The sequence below is a fragment of the Trichechus manatus genome, unplaced genomic scaffold (assembly GCF_000243295.1).
Source record: "Trichechus manatus latirostris isolate Lorelei unplaced genomic scaffold, TriManLat1.0 scaffold00014, whole genome shotgun sequence".
Lineage (NCBI taxonomy): Eukaryota > Metazoa > Chordata > Mammalia > Sirenia > Trichechidae > Trichechus > Trichechus manatus.
The window spans coordinates 14,352,756-14,374,032 of NW_004443950.1; the positions used below are offsets into that span (position 1 = coordinate 14,352,756).

The window sequence follows — 21,277 nt, forward strand, 5'->3', positions numbered from 1 at the left end:
AAAAAAAAAAAAAAGAGGTTGAGAATTTAGAGGGTTGATATGTTGTGGGGTTGTTAACCAATGTTATAAAACAACGTGTGTACTTCTGTTTCAAGAGAAACTATTTGTTCTGTAAGCCTTCACCTGAAGTACAATAAAAAAAAAAAAACCCAAAGGCAGCGTAACATGCGATGAGGATGAAGAGGAAGGGAGAGGCCAGAGCAGGGAGGTCACAGTAAGGAATTGGGATTTGATTCTAAGTGTGCTGGAGGATTTCAAAGGGAGAAGAATAATCTGATTTACATTTTATAAAAATCACTCTATTCATAATATTGGGCATAGACTGGAAAGAAAGAGGCAAATCTGAAAGTGGACAATCCTATTAGGTGCTATTACAACCGTCAAGAAGAAAAGGGATGATAGTCCGGATTAGGGCAGAAACACAGATAAACGGACAGATAAAATACATACTTTGTAGGTAGAGTCAAAGAACGTGTTTATGGATTGGATGTAAGGTATGAGGAAAGGAAAGAAGTTAAGGATGACCTCCAGATTTCTGGATCTAATAACTGAATAAAAAATTGGCTATTTTTTGAAATAAGGAAGATGGCACAAAACAAATACAGTAGAAAGAAGAATAGGGAGAAATGAAGAGTTCTGTTTTGGAGCTGCAGCTGTTAAGATATCTATGAAATATCTAAGTGGAAACAGCAAGGGAGCAACTAGATATATACATCTGGAGCTCAGAGAAAGTGGTGATAGGGAAATAAACATGGGAATTGTCAGCACACAGCTGGTTTTTAAAGGCCTGGAAATGAATGGGATCACCTTAGGGAAACAGCACAAATACAGAAGAGGGCCCAAAGTCATTTCCTGAGTCACAAAGGAAGGCTCAGCAGAGGAGATCAGGTGGAAGACCAAGGTAGTATATATATATGTAGACACTAAAAAGGAAAGAGCATTTTAAGAAGGATGTACTATGTCAACTGCCAAGAAGAGGTCAAGTAAGATGAGGACAGAGATTACCCACTAGATTTGGCAGCATGGAAATCATTGATGACAATGACAAGAGCAATTTCAGCAGAGGGGTGGGAAGGAAGTCAGATAAGAGTAGGCTGGAGATGGAACAAGAGATGAGGAAGTGGAGATGGCAGGTATAGAAGTGTCTCTGATTTTACTATGAAGGGGAATAGAAAAATGGAGTTGTCAACGAAGGGGAATGCTAGATCAAGGGATGATCTTTAACAACGGAAAATACTAGAATGCATGAGAGTTTGTAATGATGACAGTAATACAAGAGAGAGGAAGAGGCTGGTGATGCAGAAGAGAAGGCAAGTAACCAATGGAGCAAGGTCTGGATGTCTAGAGTAGTAGTCTCCCAAATGGGGTATACACACTCTATGGGAGGTGTAAGTAATCCATTTGCGGAGGTGGGGGGGGATAGTAGAACTGTTTTTTGGGTTTTTTAAATCTAAACAAAGAAATCAAGCTGTAGTATAATATGTATGCATCCACACACACACACACATATGCATGTATACACATACACATGCATTTAATGTGACTGTCATAATGTGTCTACTTTATAAACAACTACCAGTGGTATGGAATCAGTTGGTACTCAGGAAAGCCCAATGTGTACATCTCTTCCCAATTCCACGGTCAGTGATGCCACATTGGCAAACTGTCCAGCAGTATTATTTATTCCATGGAAATCAGGAAACACTAAAAGTCAAGAATTCTTTTTCCCTAGAGAGGCAGGTGATCAACATTTAGTAGCACACCCCCATGCATGCTCAAAATCTGTTACTGACAGGAGCATGTGATCAAAAACATTTGGATAGGAGAAGAGATACTTCCTATATTGGAATAGGCTGGAAGGATAAATAAGATATAAATTCAGTTAGAATAAAACAAACTTGATAATGGGAGATGAGAGAGTTTTGGGGGTGTTTTTTGGAAGTAGGGGCTTCAATTTTCTCTTAGTCATTAGCTAAGTATGTCGGCTGGTCATTAGTGCTATTTGCCAAATACTTCTGGATTCTCTACCCCTATCCCACTCTTTAGGCCCTATGCTGAATTACACTTTCTGGTACCCTCACGTTACATGTGACAACTACTGTCTACTGAGAAAGAGTGACTATTAGTGCTAGGCTGGAGCATTTCATTGCCAGTGGGAGACTTTCTTTTTCCCTTTTGCACAGTAACCAGCTGGTGGTTGCTTGGATCCCTGAGTTACTTCAATGGTTAGTGACTCTGCTAACCCACAAATGAGATGTAAAATGAACAAGAAATACTGTTGTGTGAAGCCACTGAGATTTTCAGGCTGTCTGTTACTACATACCCTAGCCTATTCTGGCAGATCCAGAATGAAAGATACCCAAATTTGAGGAGAAAGAGGAAAAATGAAATAGTCGGGTCTGAATCTGGGAAATGACTTTACTAGGTAAGCACAGTAGGGTTGTCCTGCTTCTCACAATGTCTATCTTAGGTATGTGATCATGAATTTAAAGTCACAAAGAGCAAAGGCATGGGGCATACCACTGTGGACTGTCTTTGAAATGGTAAGGGATCTATTTAGGATTTAGGGACGCTACACCTCAATTATCCCAATCGGAAAATAGAAACAGTGGTATTATACATCTTATTTACAGAGCTCATGAAGAGAGCAAAGTAAACCAATGAGCAGAAGCCCAACATTCTGGAGCCTTGAGCAATTATTCTCATTTCATCATTAAACTAGTGTTATCCTCTGAGCTAGTCTCTGAGGCCTCAGTATACTCTAACTGAAGCACATCTGACTAGCAGCAGTGATAAAGGAGGAAATTCTTTAACTCCAGTGTTCTTTAAAGGGCCCTTGGTATAAAACATTAAAGAAAAGTAAGATAATTTCTAAGAACATTGATTTTTGAACACATTACCTCTGGGACTAAGACAGGAAGAAGATTGGGAATGACAAAGAAACACATGCATTCACGGGCACACGATCATTCTTGTTACTATCATTCATTACACATTAGGGTTTAATGATAGGAGATACATTTAACAAGGGAAATCATAACTCTAAGGATCACGAAAATCACATAACTATTGAATATCACATAAATACCTTAACATTAAAAAGGGTATTCACTAATAATAATGACATGGAAAAGTATGCAAAATCTATTTTTTTTCACTGGTATCTTATATGCCTCTCCTCTCTGCCCACAACTGCTTCCTTTCCATTCTTAAAGAGCCCAGCATTTCAGCCCTTTCCCCTTCAAGGCGTGATCTTTCCCTGGCTGGACTACACCTGGCTGGACTAACTCCTTATCATCCACCAGGTCACTTTCTCAAAGAGAGGGATACTTTCTCAAGAAACCTTTCTTGAATCTCCACCCTCAAATAGGTATCCCCCTTTATCATTCATCACACACTTCTTATCTTTTCAGTTGTTGTTGCTGTTAGGTTCCGACTCACAGAGATCCTATGTACAACAGAACAAAACAAAGCCCAGTCCTGTGCCATCCTCACAATTGCTATGCTTGAGCCCACTGTTACAGGCACTGTGTCAATCCATCTCATAGAGGGTCTTGCTCTTTTTCCCTGACCCTCTACTTTACCAAGCATGATGTCCTTCTTGAGGGATTGATTCCTCCTGATAACATGTGCTAAGTATGTGAGATGAAGTCTTGCCACCCTTGCTTCTAAGGAGAATTCTGGCTGTACTTCTTCCAAGACAGATTTGTTCGTTCTTCCGGCAGTCCATGGTACATTCAATATTCTTAGCCAACACCATAATTCAAAGGCATTAATTCTTCTTCGTTCGGTCTTCCTTATTCACGGTCCAACTTTCGCACGCATATTAGGCAACTGAAAATACCACGGCTTGGGTCAGGTGCACCTTAGTCCTTAAAGTGACATCTTTGCTTTTTAACACTTTAAAGAGGTCTTATATTTGCCCAATATTTGCAGCATATTTGCCCAATGTAATGCGTCCTTTGATTTCTTGACTACTGCTTCCAGAGGTGTTGATTGTGGATCCAAGTAAAATGAAATCCTTGACAACTTCAATCTTTTCTCTGTTTATCATGATGTTGCTTTCTGGTCCAGTTGTGAAGATTTTTGTTTTCTTTTTGTTGAGATGTAATCCATACTGAAGGCTGTAGTCTTTGATCTTCTTCAATAAGTGCTTCAAGTCCTCTTCACTTCCAGCAAACAAGGTTGTCTTATCTGCACAGCACAGGTTGTTCCTTCCTCCAATCCTGATGCCACATTCTTCTTTATATAGTCCAGCTTCTCAGATTATTTGCTTATCATACAGACTGAATAGGTATAGTGAAACAATACAACCCTGATGCATACCTTTCCTGATTTTAAACCACATAGTAACCCCTTGTTCTGTTCAAACGACTGTCTCTTGGTCTATGTATGAACAGACTCCTCATGAACAAAATTATTAAGTGTTCTGGAATTCCCATTCTTTGTAATGTTATCTATAATTTCTTATGATCCACACAGTTGAATGCCTTTGCAGGGTCAATAAAACACAGGTAGACATCTTTCTGGTATTCTTTACTTTCAGGCAGGATCCATCTGACATAAGCAATGATATTCCTGGTTCCACATCCTCATCTGAATCCAGCTTGAATTTCTGGCAGTCCCCCGTCGATGTACTCCTGTAACGGTTTTTGAATGATCTTCAGCAAAACTTTACTTGTGTGTGATATTCATGATATTCTTCAATAATTTTTGCATTCTGTTGGATCACATTTCTTTGGAATGGGCATGAATATGGATCTCTTCCAGTTGGTTGGCCAGGTAGCTGTCTTCCAAATTTATTGGCACAGACGTGTGAGCACTTCCAGCACTGCATCTGTTTGCTGAAACATCTCAATTGGTATTCCGTCAATTCCTGGAGGCTTGTTCTTCACTAATGCCTTCAGTGCAGCTCGGACTTCTTCCTTTAGTGCCATCAGTTCTCAATGACATGCTACCTCCTGAAATGGTTGAACGTCAACCAACTCTTCTTTTGGTGCAGTGATTTTGTGTATTCCTTCCATCTTCTTTTGATGCTTCCTGTGTCGTTTAATATTTTCCCCACAGAATCTTTCCATATTGCAAATCGAGGCTTGAGTTTTCTCTTCAGTTCTTCAGCTTCAGAAATGCTAAGCATGTTCTTCCCTTTTGGTTTTCTAACTTGAGCTCTTTACACATTTCATTGTAATACTTTACTTTGTCTTCTCCAGCTGCCCTTTGAAATCTTTTCAGCTGTTTTACTTCATCATTTCTTTCTTTTGCTTTAGCTACTCTACATTCAAGAGCAAGTTTTAGAGTCTCTTCTGACATTCATTTTGGTCTTTTCTGTCTTTCCGTTTTAATGACCTCTTGCTTTCTTCATGTATACAATTTCCTTGATGTCATTCCACGACTCATCTGGTCTTCAGTCATTAGCATTTAATGAGTCAAATCTATTCTTGAGACAGTCTCTAAGTTCAAGTGGAATATACTCAAGGCCATACTTTGGCTCTCATGGGCTTGCAAATATTTTCTTCAGCTGCAACCTGAATTTGTACATGAGCAATTGATGGTCTGTCCCACAGTTGGTCCCTGGCCTTGTTCTGACTGACTGATGATATTGAGCTTTTCTATTGTCTCTTTCCACAGATGTAGTCAATCTGATTTCTGTGTATTCCATCTGGTGAGGTCCAAGTATACAGTTGACATTTATGTTGGTGGAAAAAGGTATTTGCAATGAAGAAGTAGTTGGTCTTGCAAAATTTCATCATGTGACCTCTGGCATCATTTCTATCACCAAGGCCATAATTTTCCAACTACTGTCCCTTCTTCTCTGTTTCCAACTTTTGCATTCCAATCACCATTAATTATCAATGTATCCTGATTGCATGTTTGATAAATTTCAGACTGCAGATGCTGGTAAAAATCTTCAATTTCCTCATCTTTGGCATTAGTGGTTGGTGTGTAAATTTGAGTAACAGTTGTATTAAGTGGTCTTCCTTGCAGGCGTATGGATATTATCCTATCACTGACAGCTTTGTACTTTAGGACAGATCTTGAAATGTTCTTTTTGACAATGAATGCAACGCCATTCCTCTTTAATTTGTCATTCCTGGCATAGTGGACCATATGACTGTCCAATTCAAAATGGCCAATACCAGTCCATTTCAGCTCACTAATGCCTAGGTTATCAATGTTTACGCATTCCATTTCATTTTTGACGACTTTCAATTTCCCTAGATTCATACTTCATACATTCCACATTCCCATTATTAAAGGATGTCTGCAGCTGTTTCTTCTCATTCTGAGTCGTGCCACATCAGCAAATGAAGGTCCCAAAAGCTTGACTCCATCTACATCATTAAGATGGACTCTACTTTGAGGAGGTGGCTCTTTCCCAGTTGTATTTTCAGTGCCTTCCAACCTGAAGGGCTCATCTTCCAGTACTACATCAGACAATGTTCTATTGCTATTCACAAGGTTTTCACTGACTTTTTCAGAAGTAGACCACCAGGTCATTCTTCCTAGTCTGTCTTAGTCTAGAAGCTCAGCTGAAATTTGTCCATCATTCTGTTGGTATTTGAATTACTGACGGTATAGCTTCCAGCATCACAGCAACACACAAGCCACCACAGTATGACAAACTAACAGACTTTTTTATAGGACTTATCAAGTAGTAACTATGTATTTATTTGAACTATTATTTGTTTAATAATTTGTCCCACAAGACTGCAAGGTCCAAGGAGGAAATGGTAGCAATTTTATTCTCCATCATATCCCCAGCACTTGGCTCAATATAAATGCTCAGGACTTATTTCTAGGAATAAAAGTTTGAAGACTGATAGAAAATAGATCAGTGGTTGGCTGAGGGTAGCAAAGAAGACTGACTGCAAATAGGCATGAGGGATCTTTTTGTGGGGATGGAAATGTTCTAAAAGTACTAAGGGTTGAATAGCTTGTAAATTTACCAAAACTCATTGAATGTACAATTTAAAAAGGTGCATTTTATGCTATGTAAACTATACCTCAATAAATTGGTTTTTAAAAAGAAGATTGATAGTTTTAATTATACAAAATTTTTAACTTTTGCATCAAAAGAATCATACACAAAATTAAAAAGAAAACAACTAACTGGAAAAATTATTTCCACCCTATATGACTGAAATGAGCTTAATATCCTTAATAAAGTATCACTACAAATTTTAGCATATATATGGGTAGGCTATATACATATTAGGTTTTGTTACTCCATACCTAAATGCTCTCTCTTATTATTTATCAGGTAATTAGAATAGTGTCAGACACATAAAGTGCTATGTAAATATTCATTTTTTAAGAGAGTAATAAGTAACTTTGGAAAAGAAATAAACATTAAATAATTTAATATTAATTCATTCTGTCAAACGAATAAGTTCACTTTCCATTTCAGACAGGTAGATGTAAAACATTAGATAGTATACAATAAGTTGGAACAGCTGTCAGCAGATTTACAAATACATTAGAATATTTTTGTTTTCATTTAGTCCCATTCAAGTTTTTGCAAGGTGTATACAGTCATGCAATTATACTGATAGTTGTCTGGTCACATAATGAATTTCTTGAGATCTACAAAAGATTCTGTGACATAAATGATGATTTTATAGTTTAACAAGCATTTGGGAAGGTATTTTAGATGTAAATTATCAACATGCCAGGCCCTGATTGATGGGTGAAAGATGGAGCATGCTAAGCTCTCTGGTGAACAGGTCTTATTTTCTGCCTATTTAAAACCATTATATAAAAATTCCACCTCTTCCCCTCATATCAAGGGACGTTTCTGAAAGGATTTCATCACACAGAGAAGTCAGACATAGTGTTAAGTGAATATGACACCAGTTTACAAGAGGCTCACTTAAATGAAGCCCAATGGAACTCAGCTTTCAGTGGAGTGAAATAAAATAAAAAAATCTTCAAGTGATTCGGGAAATGGCCATCATTTACAGTGTTAGGATAGTCTGATTTCTGAAGAGTATGTTTCCAGTCTGGCTTGTAACAGATTTTAATGGTAATACTTCCTATTTTGCACTTGATAGCAATTTTTAAAAATATTTTATTTGTTATTGTTGTTGAGAACATACATAGCAAAACATACATCAACAGCTTCTACATGTACAATTCAGTGACACTGATTACATACTTCGAGTTGTGCAGTCATTCTCACTCTCCTTTTCTGAGTTGTTCCTCCTCCATTAACATAAACTCACTGCCCCTTAAGGTTCCTATCTAATCTTTTGAGTTGCTGTTGTCAGTTTGATCCCCTACTGATAGATCTTAAAAGAGCATAATGCTCAAGGCAGACATTCTTTACTAGTTAAGCTAAACTACTGTTTGGTTTTAAGAAGACTTCAGGGGATATTTTTGGTTTAAGGTTTAAAGATTATCTCAGGGCAATAGTTTTGGGGGTTCAGCCAGCCTCAATGGCCCCTGAAAGTCTGAAATCCATGAGAATTTGAAATTCTGTTCTGCATCTTCCCTCTTTTGATCAGGATTCTTCTATGCACTCAATAGCAATTTGCTGTTTTAGTCATAATATTTTCTATACAATTTTAGTTGTAAAATGCTTGCGACTTAGCTACCATGCCAAGATTAATGGGCTAAACACTGATTTGGCCCAACCTCCAGCTGCAGGACACTGAGCCATCTACCAGAGGAGACACTCTCCTGAAGTCACTACTTAGGCCTTGCTACTGCTATCAGGATGAGTCCTATTATAACATGTGGCTTGCTACAAAGTAACATAGAGATGTTTGTTCATTCATTCATTCACTCAACAGTTCATTTTTTGTTTGTTTACTTAACATTTATTGAATACTTGATATGTACCAGGCACTCTAAACTGCCATAAATACAATGATAAAAACAAGATAAGTCCTGTTTTATAGGATCTCATAGTTTAACATTATAGACAAAAATATAAACCAATAGTTAAAGAAAGACTTAACATAATATCAAACCTCACCAAACCCACTGTCGTCGAATCGATTCCAACTCATAGCGACCCTATAGGACAGAGTAGAACTACCCCATTGGGTTTCTAAAGGCTATAAATCTTTACGGAAGCAGACTGCCACATCTTTCTGGGTTTGAACTGCCAATCCTTCAGTTAGCAGCCAAGCACTTAACCACTGTGCCACCAGGGTTCCTTCTTAAAATAATAGAGGTATGAATATTACTGCTATGGGAACAATGAATAAGTACTGAGAAAGGGGAATGCGGAAAATCCTCATTTATTGAATACATATTTATCAAGCACATACTATATCCAAAGCCCAGTGCTGAGAATACAGAAGTGAGCAAAACTTCTATATGCTCTAGGAGCTCACATTCTGGTAAGGGGAGTCAGACAATAAGCAAATAAGTAAAATATATAGTATTTTGATGGTGATAAGTGCTATGGAGAAAAGTAAGGCCAGGTAAGTAGGATAGGGAATGCTAGGGGTGAGTGTTGCTATTTTACATAGGGGGGCAGGGAAGGTCTCTCTTGATAAGGTGACATCTGAGCAGAGGAATGCAAGCAATGAAGGTGGCAAGCCCTGCAGATACCTGTGAGAGAAAAAGAGTTCCAGGTTGAAGGCACACTGAATGCAAAGGGCTTGGGGCAGGAGTGTGCTTGTTTTTTTTCTAGGAAGAGCAAGAAAGTTAGAGTGGGAAGAGGGAGCGAGGATAAAAGAAGCAGGAAATGAAGTGAGAGAACCAGTCCAGAGCCAGATCCTGCAGTGCTTTGTAGGTGAATGTAAGGTCCAAGGCTTTGACTCTGAACAAGACAGGAAGCCACGGAAGGGCTTTGAGCAAGAAAGTGTAGTGAACTGATTTATGTTTTTAAAAAGATCGCTCTGGCTGCTGTGTTAAAATAGACTGTAAGGAAAGGGGCAAGGGAAGAAGTAGGGAGACCAGTTAGAAGGCTGTTGGGATAGATTGGGATGATGGTGGCTTTGGCTACCATATAAGCAGCAGAGGTGGTGAGAAGTGGTCAGACTCTGAAAATATTTCCAAAGTTACAACAAATGGGATTTCCCAGTATCTTCACAGAAAATATAAAATTTAAGGAACACCTTTAATGAGGAATAGATGTTCACCAGACAGCAAAGGGGAGGAGGGCACTCCAGATCCAAGGAACAGTAGGCATAAAGGCATGGAAGGATGACAGAGCATGGCAGGGTCAGGTCAAGACTTTGTTTAACAGGAGTTTAAGGTTGTACACAGTGTTAGGGAATGGGTAGAGACAAGACCAGAGACACAATCTGGGGTCATGCTAGGTTCTCTGGTCAATGGCCTTAAGAGATATGCTGAAGAGTCTGAACTTCAGCTTGGAAGGAAGAGAGACCCAGCAAAATTTATAAAGCAAGGAGTAACAAGTCAGACATTTCCAGGAAGACCATTCTAATGGCACTCAGGGAGCGCATAAGGAACACCCATTAAAGTTAAAACTGTATAAATGGAAGGTGACGAATGAGGGCCTGAACTAAGATCTGTCCATGGGAGGGGAAAAGAAGAAACAACTTGAAAGATTCTAGAGAGGAAGAATTGCTAGGGGGCAGTGACTGACTGAGGTATAGAAGCCTTGGGGAGAAGCTGAGAACAGCAAGGTTTCTAATTTTAAGAACAGGAAAAAGGAGATGCCACTAGAGAAGAGAATGAACAGTATCCTTGTAAAATGGATCCTTACAAAAACGCAAGTCAAGTCCTGTCGCACTTGTGCTCAGTCTTAGTCATCTAGTGCCGCTATAACAGAAATACCACAAGTGGATGGCTTTAACAAAGAGAAGTTTATTTCCTTACAGCAAAGTAGGCTAGAAGTCCAAATTCAGGGTGTCAGCTCCAGGGGAAGGCTTTCTCTCTCTGTCGGCCTTCTCATCAATGTTCCCCCAGACTAGGAGGTTCTCCGCGCGGGGACCCCGAGTCCAAAGGACATGCTCTGCTCCTGGCACTGCTTTCTTGGTGGTATGAGGTCCCTCTGTCTCTCTGCTCACTTCTCACTCTTATATCTCAAGAGATTGTCTCAGGACACAATCCAATCTTGTAGATTGAGTCCTGCCTTACTAACACAACTGCCATCCATCCTCCCTCATTAACAGCATAGAGGCAGGATTTACAACTTACAGGAAAATCACACAATACCAGGAATCATTGTCCAGCCAAATTGATACACACATTTTTTGGGGGACATAATTCAATCCATGACATGCTCCAAATCCTCTCACATCTTCTCATCTTGCTTAGAGTAACAGACAACGTTTTTACAATAGTGGGCAAGTTCCTGTATAATAGGGCCTGTTACTCTCTGATCTCATCTCCTTCTATCCCTACAACTCTATCACTCTGCTCCAGGTATGCTAGCCTCAGAGCCTTTGTATTTACTGTTCCACATGCCTAGAACATTTTTCCTCCAAGTTTCTGCATGGTTTGCTCCTATACCTCCATCAAATCTTTGTTCAAATGTCACTTTCTCAAGAAGGCCATCCGTAGCCACCCTATTTAAATTGGCAATCCCCCACCAAAGGGATTAGTATTTCCTATCCCCTTTACTTGCTTTACTTATCTCCATACCAGTTTTCTCTTCTGACGTATTTACTCTTTAGTTATTCCATCATTTATTTCCACCCACCACCATCCCTGCTCTACAGGAAATAAACTGAAACAAGGCAGGAATCTTTGTCAGTTTTCACAACTTCATCTCTAGTGTCTACAACAGTGCCTGGCAAAAAATGGGGGCTAAATACATTTATTTAATTAAGTAATTAATTAACATGGAGCATGCTGAGTTAGACGTACTGGAAAGACTTTCAGGTAGAGACCCAGTTGTTGCTGTTGTTGTGTGCCGTTGAGTCAATTCCAACTCATAGAGACCCTATAGGACAGAGTAGACCTGGAGTACGGGGTTTCCTAGGCTGCAATCTTTACGGATCCATAGGGTAGGTCTACTCTGATCTATAGGTCAGAATCGACTCAATGGCAATGGTTTTTGGGGTTTAGAATCTTTACAGGAGCGGATCACCTGGTCTTCCTCCTGTGGAGCCGCTGGTGGGTTCTATTTACTGACTTTTGGTTAGCAGTCAAGCACTTGCTTAATCATTGCACCACCAGGGTTCCTTCAGAAACCCAGTAGGCAGTAGGAATTGGGGGACTGGAGATCACAAGGGAGAGCAGGAAATGACATAGTGGTTTGGGATCACTGGTATAAAAGCACTGCAATCCCAGAAGGACCATGAGACCCAGAGGAAGAGGGAAGCAGTATAGGGCTTGAGAGTACAGAAGCCAGACAGCCCGGGCTCAAATCCTGGCCCTGACACTTCCTGCCTGCAAATCTTGAGCAAATTTCTAAAGCTCTCTCTGCCTCAGTTTCCTCATTTCTAAAATGGGGATTTTAATGACTGCTGCCTCATAGTGTGGTTAGAATAATACCAGAACAACCTGGCACATGGAACGCACACAATAAATGAAAGCAAAGGGGAGCGTAGCATTTTCTCTGGATAAAACGGCAGCATTCACAGATGTGGAAGCCAGAGTTTATTTTCTAACACTGTAATTCCTCATTTCTTTGTGCTCCATGGTGAGCCAACAGAGGCTCTCTCTGCTCTTTGGCTTTGAGTTCTTGTTATGGTTGTTGTTGTTTTCTCCAGGGTCTTAACAGAAGAAACTGCAAACCTTCTCTGAAGGTGTTCTGAATTTGAGCAAGACATACTGAAAGGCGTACAGTGTAGCAGAAAAAGCATGAGCCTTTAGAGACAGGCAAATATGGATCTGAACTCCAGCTCTGCCACTCAGATGAGTAACTTATTGCTACTGTTGTTAGTTGCTGTCAAGCTGATTCCGACTCATAGCGACCCCATGTGTTACAGAGTAGAACTGCTCCATAGGGTTTTCTTGGCTGTAATCTTAACAGAAGCAGATCACCAGGCCTTTCTTCCCTTGTACCACTGAGTAGGCTCAAACCACCACCCTTTAGATTAGCAGTCAAGCACAAATCATTTGTACCACCTACGGACCTTAACTTAGTCTTAATGATATCTAAAACAGAAATGATAATCACTACCTCAACCCCTAGCACCACTGACTGAAGTAGAATTGGTACTCAATACATAAATCTGGAATGAATGAATAAGGCTGTTGTCAGGATTTCATCAAACATTTAGCCCAGTCCCTGGCACACTGTAGGAGTCAACTGACAATAGATGACCCCGACCTAATAAGGAAACTGCATAAAGTCTTGTGTTTTTATGACTGGCAGCTGGATTGACATTCCTGCGGCCAGAGACTATTTAACAGACCTAATGTCAGGTCTGAACTTTCTATTTATTCATGTCATTAAAAAGTGTTTTTACTTCATCTTTTAGGAGAACAGATTTACTTTTACTAAGGTTTTGTAGAAGTACTAAGCCTTCTTATAAGGCACACTTAAAGTGATTAGATATTGGTATCAGGGTTTGTTGTGGGTCTTGGAACAATAAAAGAGAAGCCTTGATAGTTGTTCTATTTGCATTTGGGTTTCCTTTTATTCCCCAGTGTATGGCTGGTTCAGAGCAAGGTGGGCTGATAACCTTTTGTGTTTGATTCTTCATGTACTACTTTCACAAAACAAAAGCTGAAATGGCTCAGCAGTTGCTTTCCAACAATGCGTGTAATCATGTACCATGAGGCTTATATCTGTGAAAATATTAGTTAAGAATTGAAGAACTGATTGTATTTTGTGGGATCACCTATCTTAACCGTACTTTAAATTTTTTTTTTTCCTGATTGCCAAAGAATACATGTTCATTACAGATAATCTGAAAACCAGAAAAGCTCAGAAGGGAAAACCCTACCACTCTGGGATATGACATTTCTGTATATATCCTTGAGATCTTTCACTATACACCCTCCCTGGGGACGTGTGACTGTGTATAAACACAAAATTCACATCATACTAAACTTATTATTATATAACTTGCCTTTTAAAATGATTCATATATGCATTCATTCATTCATTCATTCATTCAAGCAAATTAATTAAGCACTTGCTAGGTACCAGGCACTACACAAGGCACATAGAACAAGGAACACAAACATATAAAGAAATCATTACAATAAATTGAGATAAGTGCTAATAAAGGGACAGATGAAGTGCTACAGGACCACACAGGAGGGAACAGAGACAACTTTCTAGGCTGTAGAGGTGTTAGGGAAGCTTCACATCAGAGATGACAAGTAAGCTGCTCCAGCCAGGTAACACTGAAGTTCACCAAGGAAAGATGAGACAGACAAGGAGACGGAGGCATGTCAGCAGAGGATGCAGCAAGAAGTCTCCCAAATATGAAATTACATAGCTAATTTGAGATACTACAAAAATCCAGCATAAGTAAAATGGTGGAAGAGTGGGGGAGATGACGCTAGAACTGCAGGAGCCAGGCAATGAACAGCCACTGAGGGATTTGAAGCAGGGGGTAGACATGCTCAGGTTGATGTCTTAGTTAGAAAATATGCTGCATTAAGAAAGGGAGGATTAAGAAAGAGAGGCAAAGAAGAGAACTAAGTAGACCCATAAGAGGGCTGACCCAGTGAAAGACAGTAAAGATTTAATGATAATGCAGGTGAGAGACACTGGAAGCCAAGAGACCTGGATTCTAGATGGGTAAACTTTCCTCTCTTTCCACGGTTACTGAGGGTATGCTATGTACAAACACTAAGTGCCAGAAATACAAAGATATGTCCCAATTCCTATACCCGAAAGACCTTACATTACAGTAGGAAAGAATAGGTAAAAATGTACTGGTTTTGCTCGGCCAGCTTGCATTCTCCTCCATCTTTGGTAACAGTACTCCAATTTTCCTTTGGGGAAGCCATCCATCTCTGACTTTCAGTCTGTGTTGTTGGGGTAGGAATGCTCTGCATTCCAACCCAACTCTAAGAGTGAGTATGTGAAATAAGTAAACAACAGCATCACACCCGTCTGAATACACGACTCTAACCAGGCCAACATATCATCCCCTGGGGAACCGGATGAAAACATGGAAATCACCACCTTCTTGTAAGATCCCAGATGCCAAAGATCACATATCCCTTGGGCTGTCAGAGAGTCCTCTTAAGCTATCAGGTGAGAGCTTGTTCAGTATGAAGTCACACAGAGGAAAACCAAGCCAAGAAATGGAGAAAAACTGATCAGATAACATCTTTCAAGAAGCTGGAGTTAGCCATGACATAACCTAGACATCTAAGTTAAGTAACAAATTCCCTTTTTTGCTACAAGGAGTTTGATTTGGACTTTTGTCATTTGTAATTTAAAGGTGTTATTGTTAGTTGCCATTCTGTTAATTCTGGCTCATGGCGACCCCATGTGTGGAGGATAGAACTGCTCCATAGGGTTTTCAAGGCTGTGACCTTTCAGAAGCAGATTGTCAGGCCTGTCATCCAAGGCCCCTCTGGGTGGGTTCAAACCACCAACCTTTCGGCTAGTAGTCAAGCACTTAACCATTTGTGCCACCTGGGATCTGACTAATTGAGGAAGACAGATACAGAATCCTATAAATCCAATACAACATGATGGATGGTACAATGAGGTGTTTACAAGGTACAAGTAGCACAGAGGAGAGTGTGCTCAACTCTACTTGTAGGTTAGGTAAGTCGGGGAAGTCTTCACAAAGGAGGTGACGTTAGGTGAAGTCTTGCAGAATTAGCCATCTGGAAACAGGATAAAGGGCAAAAGGATATTATAGGCAAAACAAACAGCATAGCAGACGCAAGGAAATGGGGAACAGCATGGAACACGTGAGGAACTAAAGACAGTCCACCATGCTAAAGCACCAAGTTCGAAGCAGAAAGCAGACTGTGAGTTTATATGCTTTGTAGGCAATGAGGAGTCCAGGATAATCAAATCAGGTCATTTCACCTATCATTGAACCTGTCTTGATCACAGTTTCCTCACAGATAAGATGAGGTAGATTGGATTAGATTACCTCTGAGGTTCTCTATCTCAATATCTCTGCCAAGCATATTACTACAAATTGATAAAAATATTAAAATACCTTACCTGCTGATAGAATTCATCATCTTTGGGGGTCAGATAAGGAAGCCATGCGTCTTCAAGTTCTTCAAGAAGCCTCAGTTTCTGTATAAAAATAGTATTTACATATGACTGAATATAAAGCAAATCAAAACGTAAGACAACCCCTTATCCTTCCAATAGAGGAAATACCAAAATAATTTAGTCAACTCGACTATATGCTTTTAGAGAACAAATTAGTCAAATGCCAATTATAATATGTATTAAATATACAAATTTTAAATTACATATTGTATGAAACATTAATTTAGAAATAATGATTTTATTCACTCTGACATTTCTTGAGACAATCTGATGCAAACTCTTGACATGTATCTTTGACATCAGGGTCTTTTTCATCACTAATGGCACCTTTTAAGTCATCCAATACAATTTTCCAAAGCAAATCTTCCAGTCTGTATAAGCAGTTTGAGACACAGTAGTTATTGATTCCTTCTATGATGTTATCACCGGAAATAGCAACCCAAGCCACAAGTATCCATTTGCATAACATCAGGATGTTTGAAATTTTTACTCATCCTGTAAACATTCATTGGAGATCATATCCACTTACAGTATTGCTTTTTTAAAGCAATATTTGATCTCTAGAATAATTATTAAATCTGAATTAAAATCTTTGCTTCTTTCCAATTCTATCAAGAAACACTGTAAGCATCCACAGCTCCTATGAGGCCGTTCTGAGCTTCTTCGTCTTCCCCAAGTAGTTCCGTGATATTTAAACAAAGTAAATGAGGCAGACTCTACATTATATAGTAATTTATAGGGAATCAAATACATATTAGGTGACTCCTTCTGCAGGATTTTTTCAGGGAATACCTGACCTTATATTCAAGCATATATGGAGTGTGCTTTGTGAGCATGTACATACAGCACATAAATGGCATATATGTGCCTGTATACACAAACATACACATACACCTATGTGCATACTATAGAAATTATCTAAAATAAATTTTTTTAAAAAACAGAAAAAGGAGAAACAACTGGTTTTCAAATTAGACTAATAAAATGCATCATCAGGGTAGCGTCTGGGGTATTAAAAGCCTGTGAGCAGCCATCTAAAATACTCCACTGGTCTCACCCCTTCGGCAGCAAGGGAGAATGAAGAAAACAAGATACAAGGGAAATATTAGTCCAAAGGACTAATGGACCACAACTACCACAGCCTCCACAAGACTGATTCCAGTACAGCTAGATGGTGCCTGGCTACCACCACTGACTGCTCTGACCGGGATCACAGCAGAGGGTCCTGGACAGAGCTGGAGAAAAATGGAGAACAAAATTCTAACTCACAAAAAAAGACCAGACTCACTGGCCTGACAGAGACTGGAGAAACCCTGAGAGTATGGCCCCCGGACACCCTTTTAGCTCAGTAATGAAGTCACTCCTGAGGTTCAACATCCAGTCAAAGATTAGACAGCCCCATAAAACAAAACGAGACTAATGGGTTACAACAGTCCAGGGACAAGGACTAGAAGGCAGGAGGGGACAGAAAAGCTGGTAATAGGGAACCCAAGGTTGAGAAGGGACAGTGTTGACATGTTATGGGGTTGTTAACCATTGTCATAAAACAATACGCGTGCTAATTGTTTAATGAGAAACTATTTGTTCTGTAAGCCTTCATCTAAAGTACAATAAAACAAATAAATAAATAAAAATGCATCACCAGGGCTGTTGCCAGGAAGGGACTTTTACAAGAATTAGAAAATCGCGCACCTTGTTCTAGGCCTATTTTGCCCCACTCCACAGGGCAAGACTTTGTGAACACAAGCTGGATTTCAGCTCCCCACCCACCTCTGTTGCCACTGTGCTTATACAGTGCACAACCTGCTAAACCAGACATGGTGGCCATCCCTCACAAACCCATCAGAACCAGAGTGATCCAGAGAAAACAGCCTTCTGGGCAAAACTCAGATTCTTTCTGGACCTTTTATATCATTATCAAAAATGAACAAAGAAGAAAAGAAATAGAAATATAGCAAGCAGTCTACCTAAGAGAAACAAAATCGTAAATCCTACTCTTATGTATAATTCTAGTCTGTATACCCACACCCATTGCTGTTGAGTTGATTCCGACTCATAGCGACCCTAAAGGACAGAGTAGAACTGCCCCATAGGGTTTCCAAGGCTATAAATCTTTATTGAAGTAGACTATCACATCTTTCTCCCACTGTAGTCTGTATAGTATTTAATTAAAGCCTTCTCCTTTGCCCTCAGATGTTTTCTCATCTGAACGATAAGACTGGCTTACCAGTTAAACTATGAACACTTTTCCTTTACCAAGAACCTGTAATACTAACATAATTCACACACCATTAGTTCGGATAATTTATTAATTGGTTAGCTGGATTTTCTGATTTCAGTATTAGCCATTATTTGAGGCATAGAAAAAACAAATGATATGTCTATGCATACACTTGCACATTTATACACTCCATGACTAATGCAATCAAAATCTATACCTCAATTTTCACTTCAAGCTCAGGAAGCCTGCATTTTCCTACAAATCTTTAACCTGTTCTCCATCTTTTTTATAGGCACAAAGCACCAGCAAATTTATAAATGCAAAAAAAAAAAAATTTTATTTTAAAGTCATCCTTAAAAGCCTTCAATAATTCAAATGCCAATGATGTCTCCAACCTTGAAATGACTCTACCTTATAAACATCGCCTTTAGATCTCTTCATGAGAATCCATCAATAAAGCTAATCTGTGTATAAGGAGGGAAAGGAATTATATACTCCACCCGCCAGATTAAACAGCAACTGATCTGTCCCAAAGGTCAACAAACACCAATGGAGGCAGGGACTCTGCTTATAATTAATGCTTCAGCTAAATTATTGCAAAAACAACCTCTTATCATCTAAGTTCAGGCCCAGAGCATCAAACAGTATACAACACTATAACTTGGAAGGCTATATCAAAAGAATAAAATTCTATAAGAATGTTCTACTATAGAGCAAGCAGAATGTAAATGATCTTCCCCCACTGAAAATTTTTAATTTTAATATTGTGAGCATCATTATAGCCATTTTGACAGGAGAGAATGGAGGTTGAGAAAGTATCCAACTTAAGACCACAAAGCTGAACCAAGCGTGGTCTGTACAACATTCACTACTTACAATTTACCAATTAAATGACAAGATCAATTACAAATAACAATATTTATTAACTGAAAAAGAAGTTTCAGTCATGTTTACCTTGGTGAAGCCAATCAAGAATCAATATTTGATTATACTGGATACGAAAATCAATATTTGAAAAATTGGCTATAAATTGCTTTTATAAAGCAATTAAAATTGCTTGATAAAAAGGCAAAGTCACCCCTGGCAAAACTGTGGGGAAACAGGCCCTCTCGTACTTCGCTCTCATGCATGCATAACAGTACAATCCCTATGAAGGGCAACTGGTGATTCCTACCAAAATTCAAGTGCATTTACCCTTTGACCCAGCAATACTAGTTCTGAAGCTTTATCCTACAGATATACTCACACCATGTTCAAAGGAATATATGCACAAAGTTACTGGATGCATCACTATTGGTAGAACAAAAGCTTGGAAACATGCTTAAAACCACTGAATTGAACACTTTTAAAGGGTGGATTTTATGATACATGAATTATAGTTCAAAAAACAAAAAAAAAAAAAAAGATGGGAAACAACACAAGTGTCCATCCATAGGGGACAGTTAAACTATGTTACAGCCACACAATGAAATATAATGCAACAGTAAACAAGAATGAGGAAGCTCTGTGTTAATGAAATAAAAAGCTCTCCAGGATATACCGGCAAGTAAAGAAGTAAGGTACAGAACAAGAAGGAAAAATTACATAGATATTCACAGCTGCTTGCATCTGCATAGAGAAACATACAGGCTAAGTAACAAAGTAATAAAGTAGTTATCTGTCAGGGGTGGAGTTGGAAAATGAATAGAAGGAGACAAGGGTGGGAGCAAAAGAACTCAAAACATTCCATTTTATATTGTTTTGATGTTTTAATTACATACATATATTACATATTCAGAATTTTTATTTAGTTTTTTATAAAAAGAATCTAAGCAGAACAGCTTTTTAAAAAAAGGCAAAGTCAGGGCTATTAATCTTTATTTTATATTGTTTTGATTTCTGAACTATGTAAACATATTACCTAGTCACAATCTTTAATTTAACTTTTTTATAAAAAGAATCTAAGCAGAACTGCAATTTTTATGGCAAAGTCAAGGCTATTAAGCCTTAACATGGAATTCAGTATAAAGTTGAAGAGCACATAATTTTTGGTTTTGGTTTGGAAAACACACACTTTTGTTCATGTACAATGAAACCTTTATTTGAGAAACTATCACAGACTAGCATACTATAAAAAGGGGAAAAAAAACAGCTCTGACAATTTCTTTGTCTGTGTCAAATGCGAACTGGTTGGTAAACACACACAACATTAAAATGCACTCTGGAGTGGAGGTAGAAGGAGCTAGCGTTTGATTGTCAGATCTAGCTAACTGCTGCTCCTTGGCCTGATGTACAGATAAATCCACACAGCTGGGCCCTGCAGCATACAGCTCAGCTCACACGCTTCTCTGCTGTCACGCTCGTGTCAAATACATCAAGCTGCTCACAAATGCCACAGAGAAAGTCAGAGAGAGCTCAAAACCTCGGCTCTCCCATCTGGCAGGAGGAGCGTGTGAAGACCCATCCACACAGGCTGCCACCCATTGCCACAGCTTCCAGCAAGGGAAGGGGGTGCAAGACATTTCCCAAAACACCGTGTAATTCCAAACCATAAAGTTTGAAACTGGATGTCAGAAAGTTTACTCTAACCCTATGCCTCTGTCTCACCATGAAAAGTTAAGCTGTATCTGAGCTTGCATATCTTGTCAAATACAGGTATGGTTTGAGAGTCGTACAGTAAATGCATGAAGAGTAACCAGATTATGACTCACAATGTGAAGGTGTATCTCATCTACAAATGAAGTGTTGGATTTCTCCTCCCACTCCTGTCTCTTCAGGATTGTGCTGCTAACTACTCTTATTCTTTATCTCTTTGTAATTTTCTACACAATTCTTTTTCAACTATATATCATATTTTGTCAGGTTCAATACAAATTTAATTTCACTATCTGAGTCTTTTCAAAACACAATGACAAATAAAGACTAATGAGTTTTCAGTATAAATGTAATCATGTGATCCTGTAAAGATTTCAAATAAAAAGTGGGAAAATTGACTTAGT

The 21,277-nt window shown here is 39.0% G+C and overlaps 1 protein-coding gene across 4 annotated transcripts in view; it reads right to left on the reverse strand.

The window, feature by feature from the left end:
- The window catches only part of FTO (FTO alpha-ketoglutarate dependent dioxygenase), a 430,315-nt gene that overhangs the window by 300,216 nt on the left and 108,822 nt on the right, over positions 1 to 21,277 (reverse strand). For all 4 annotated transcript variants that reach the window (XM_004371582.2, XM_023726895.1, XM_023726896.1 and 1 more), the window contains exon 2: positions 16,022 to 16,099. In XM_004371582.2, coding sequence (XP_004371639.1) covers positions 16,022 to 16,099 — 78 coding nt within the window. The remainder of the gene's footprint in view (positions 1 to 16,021; positions 16,100 to 21,277) is intronic.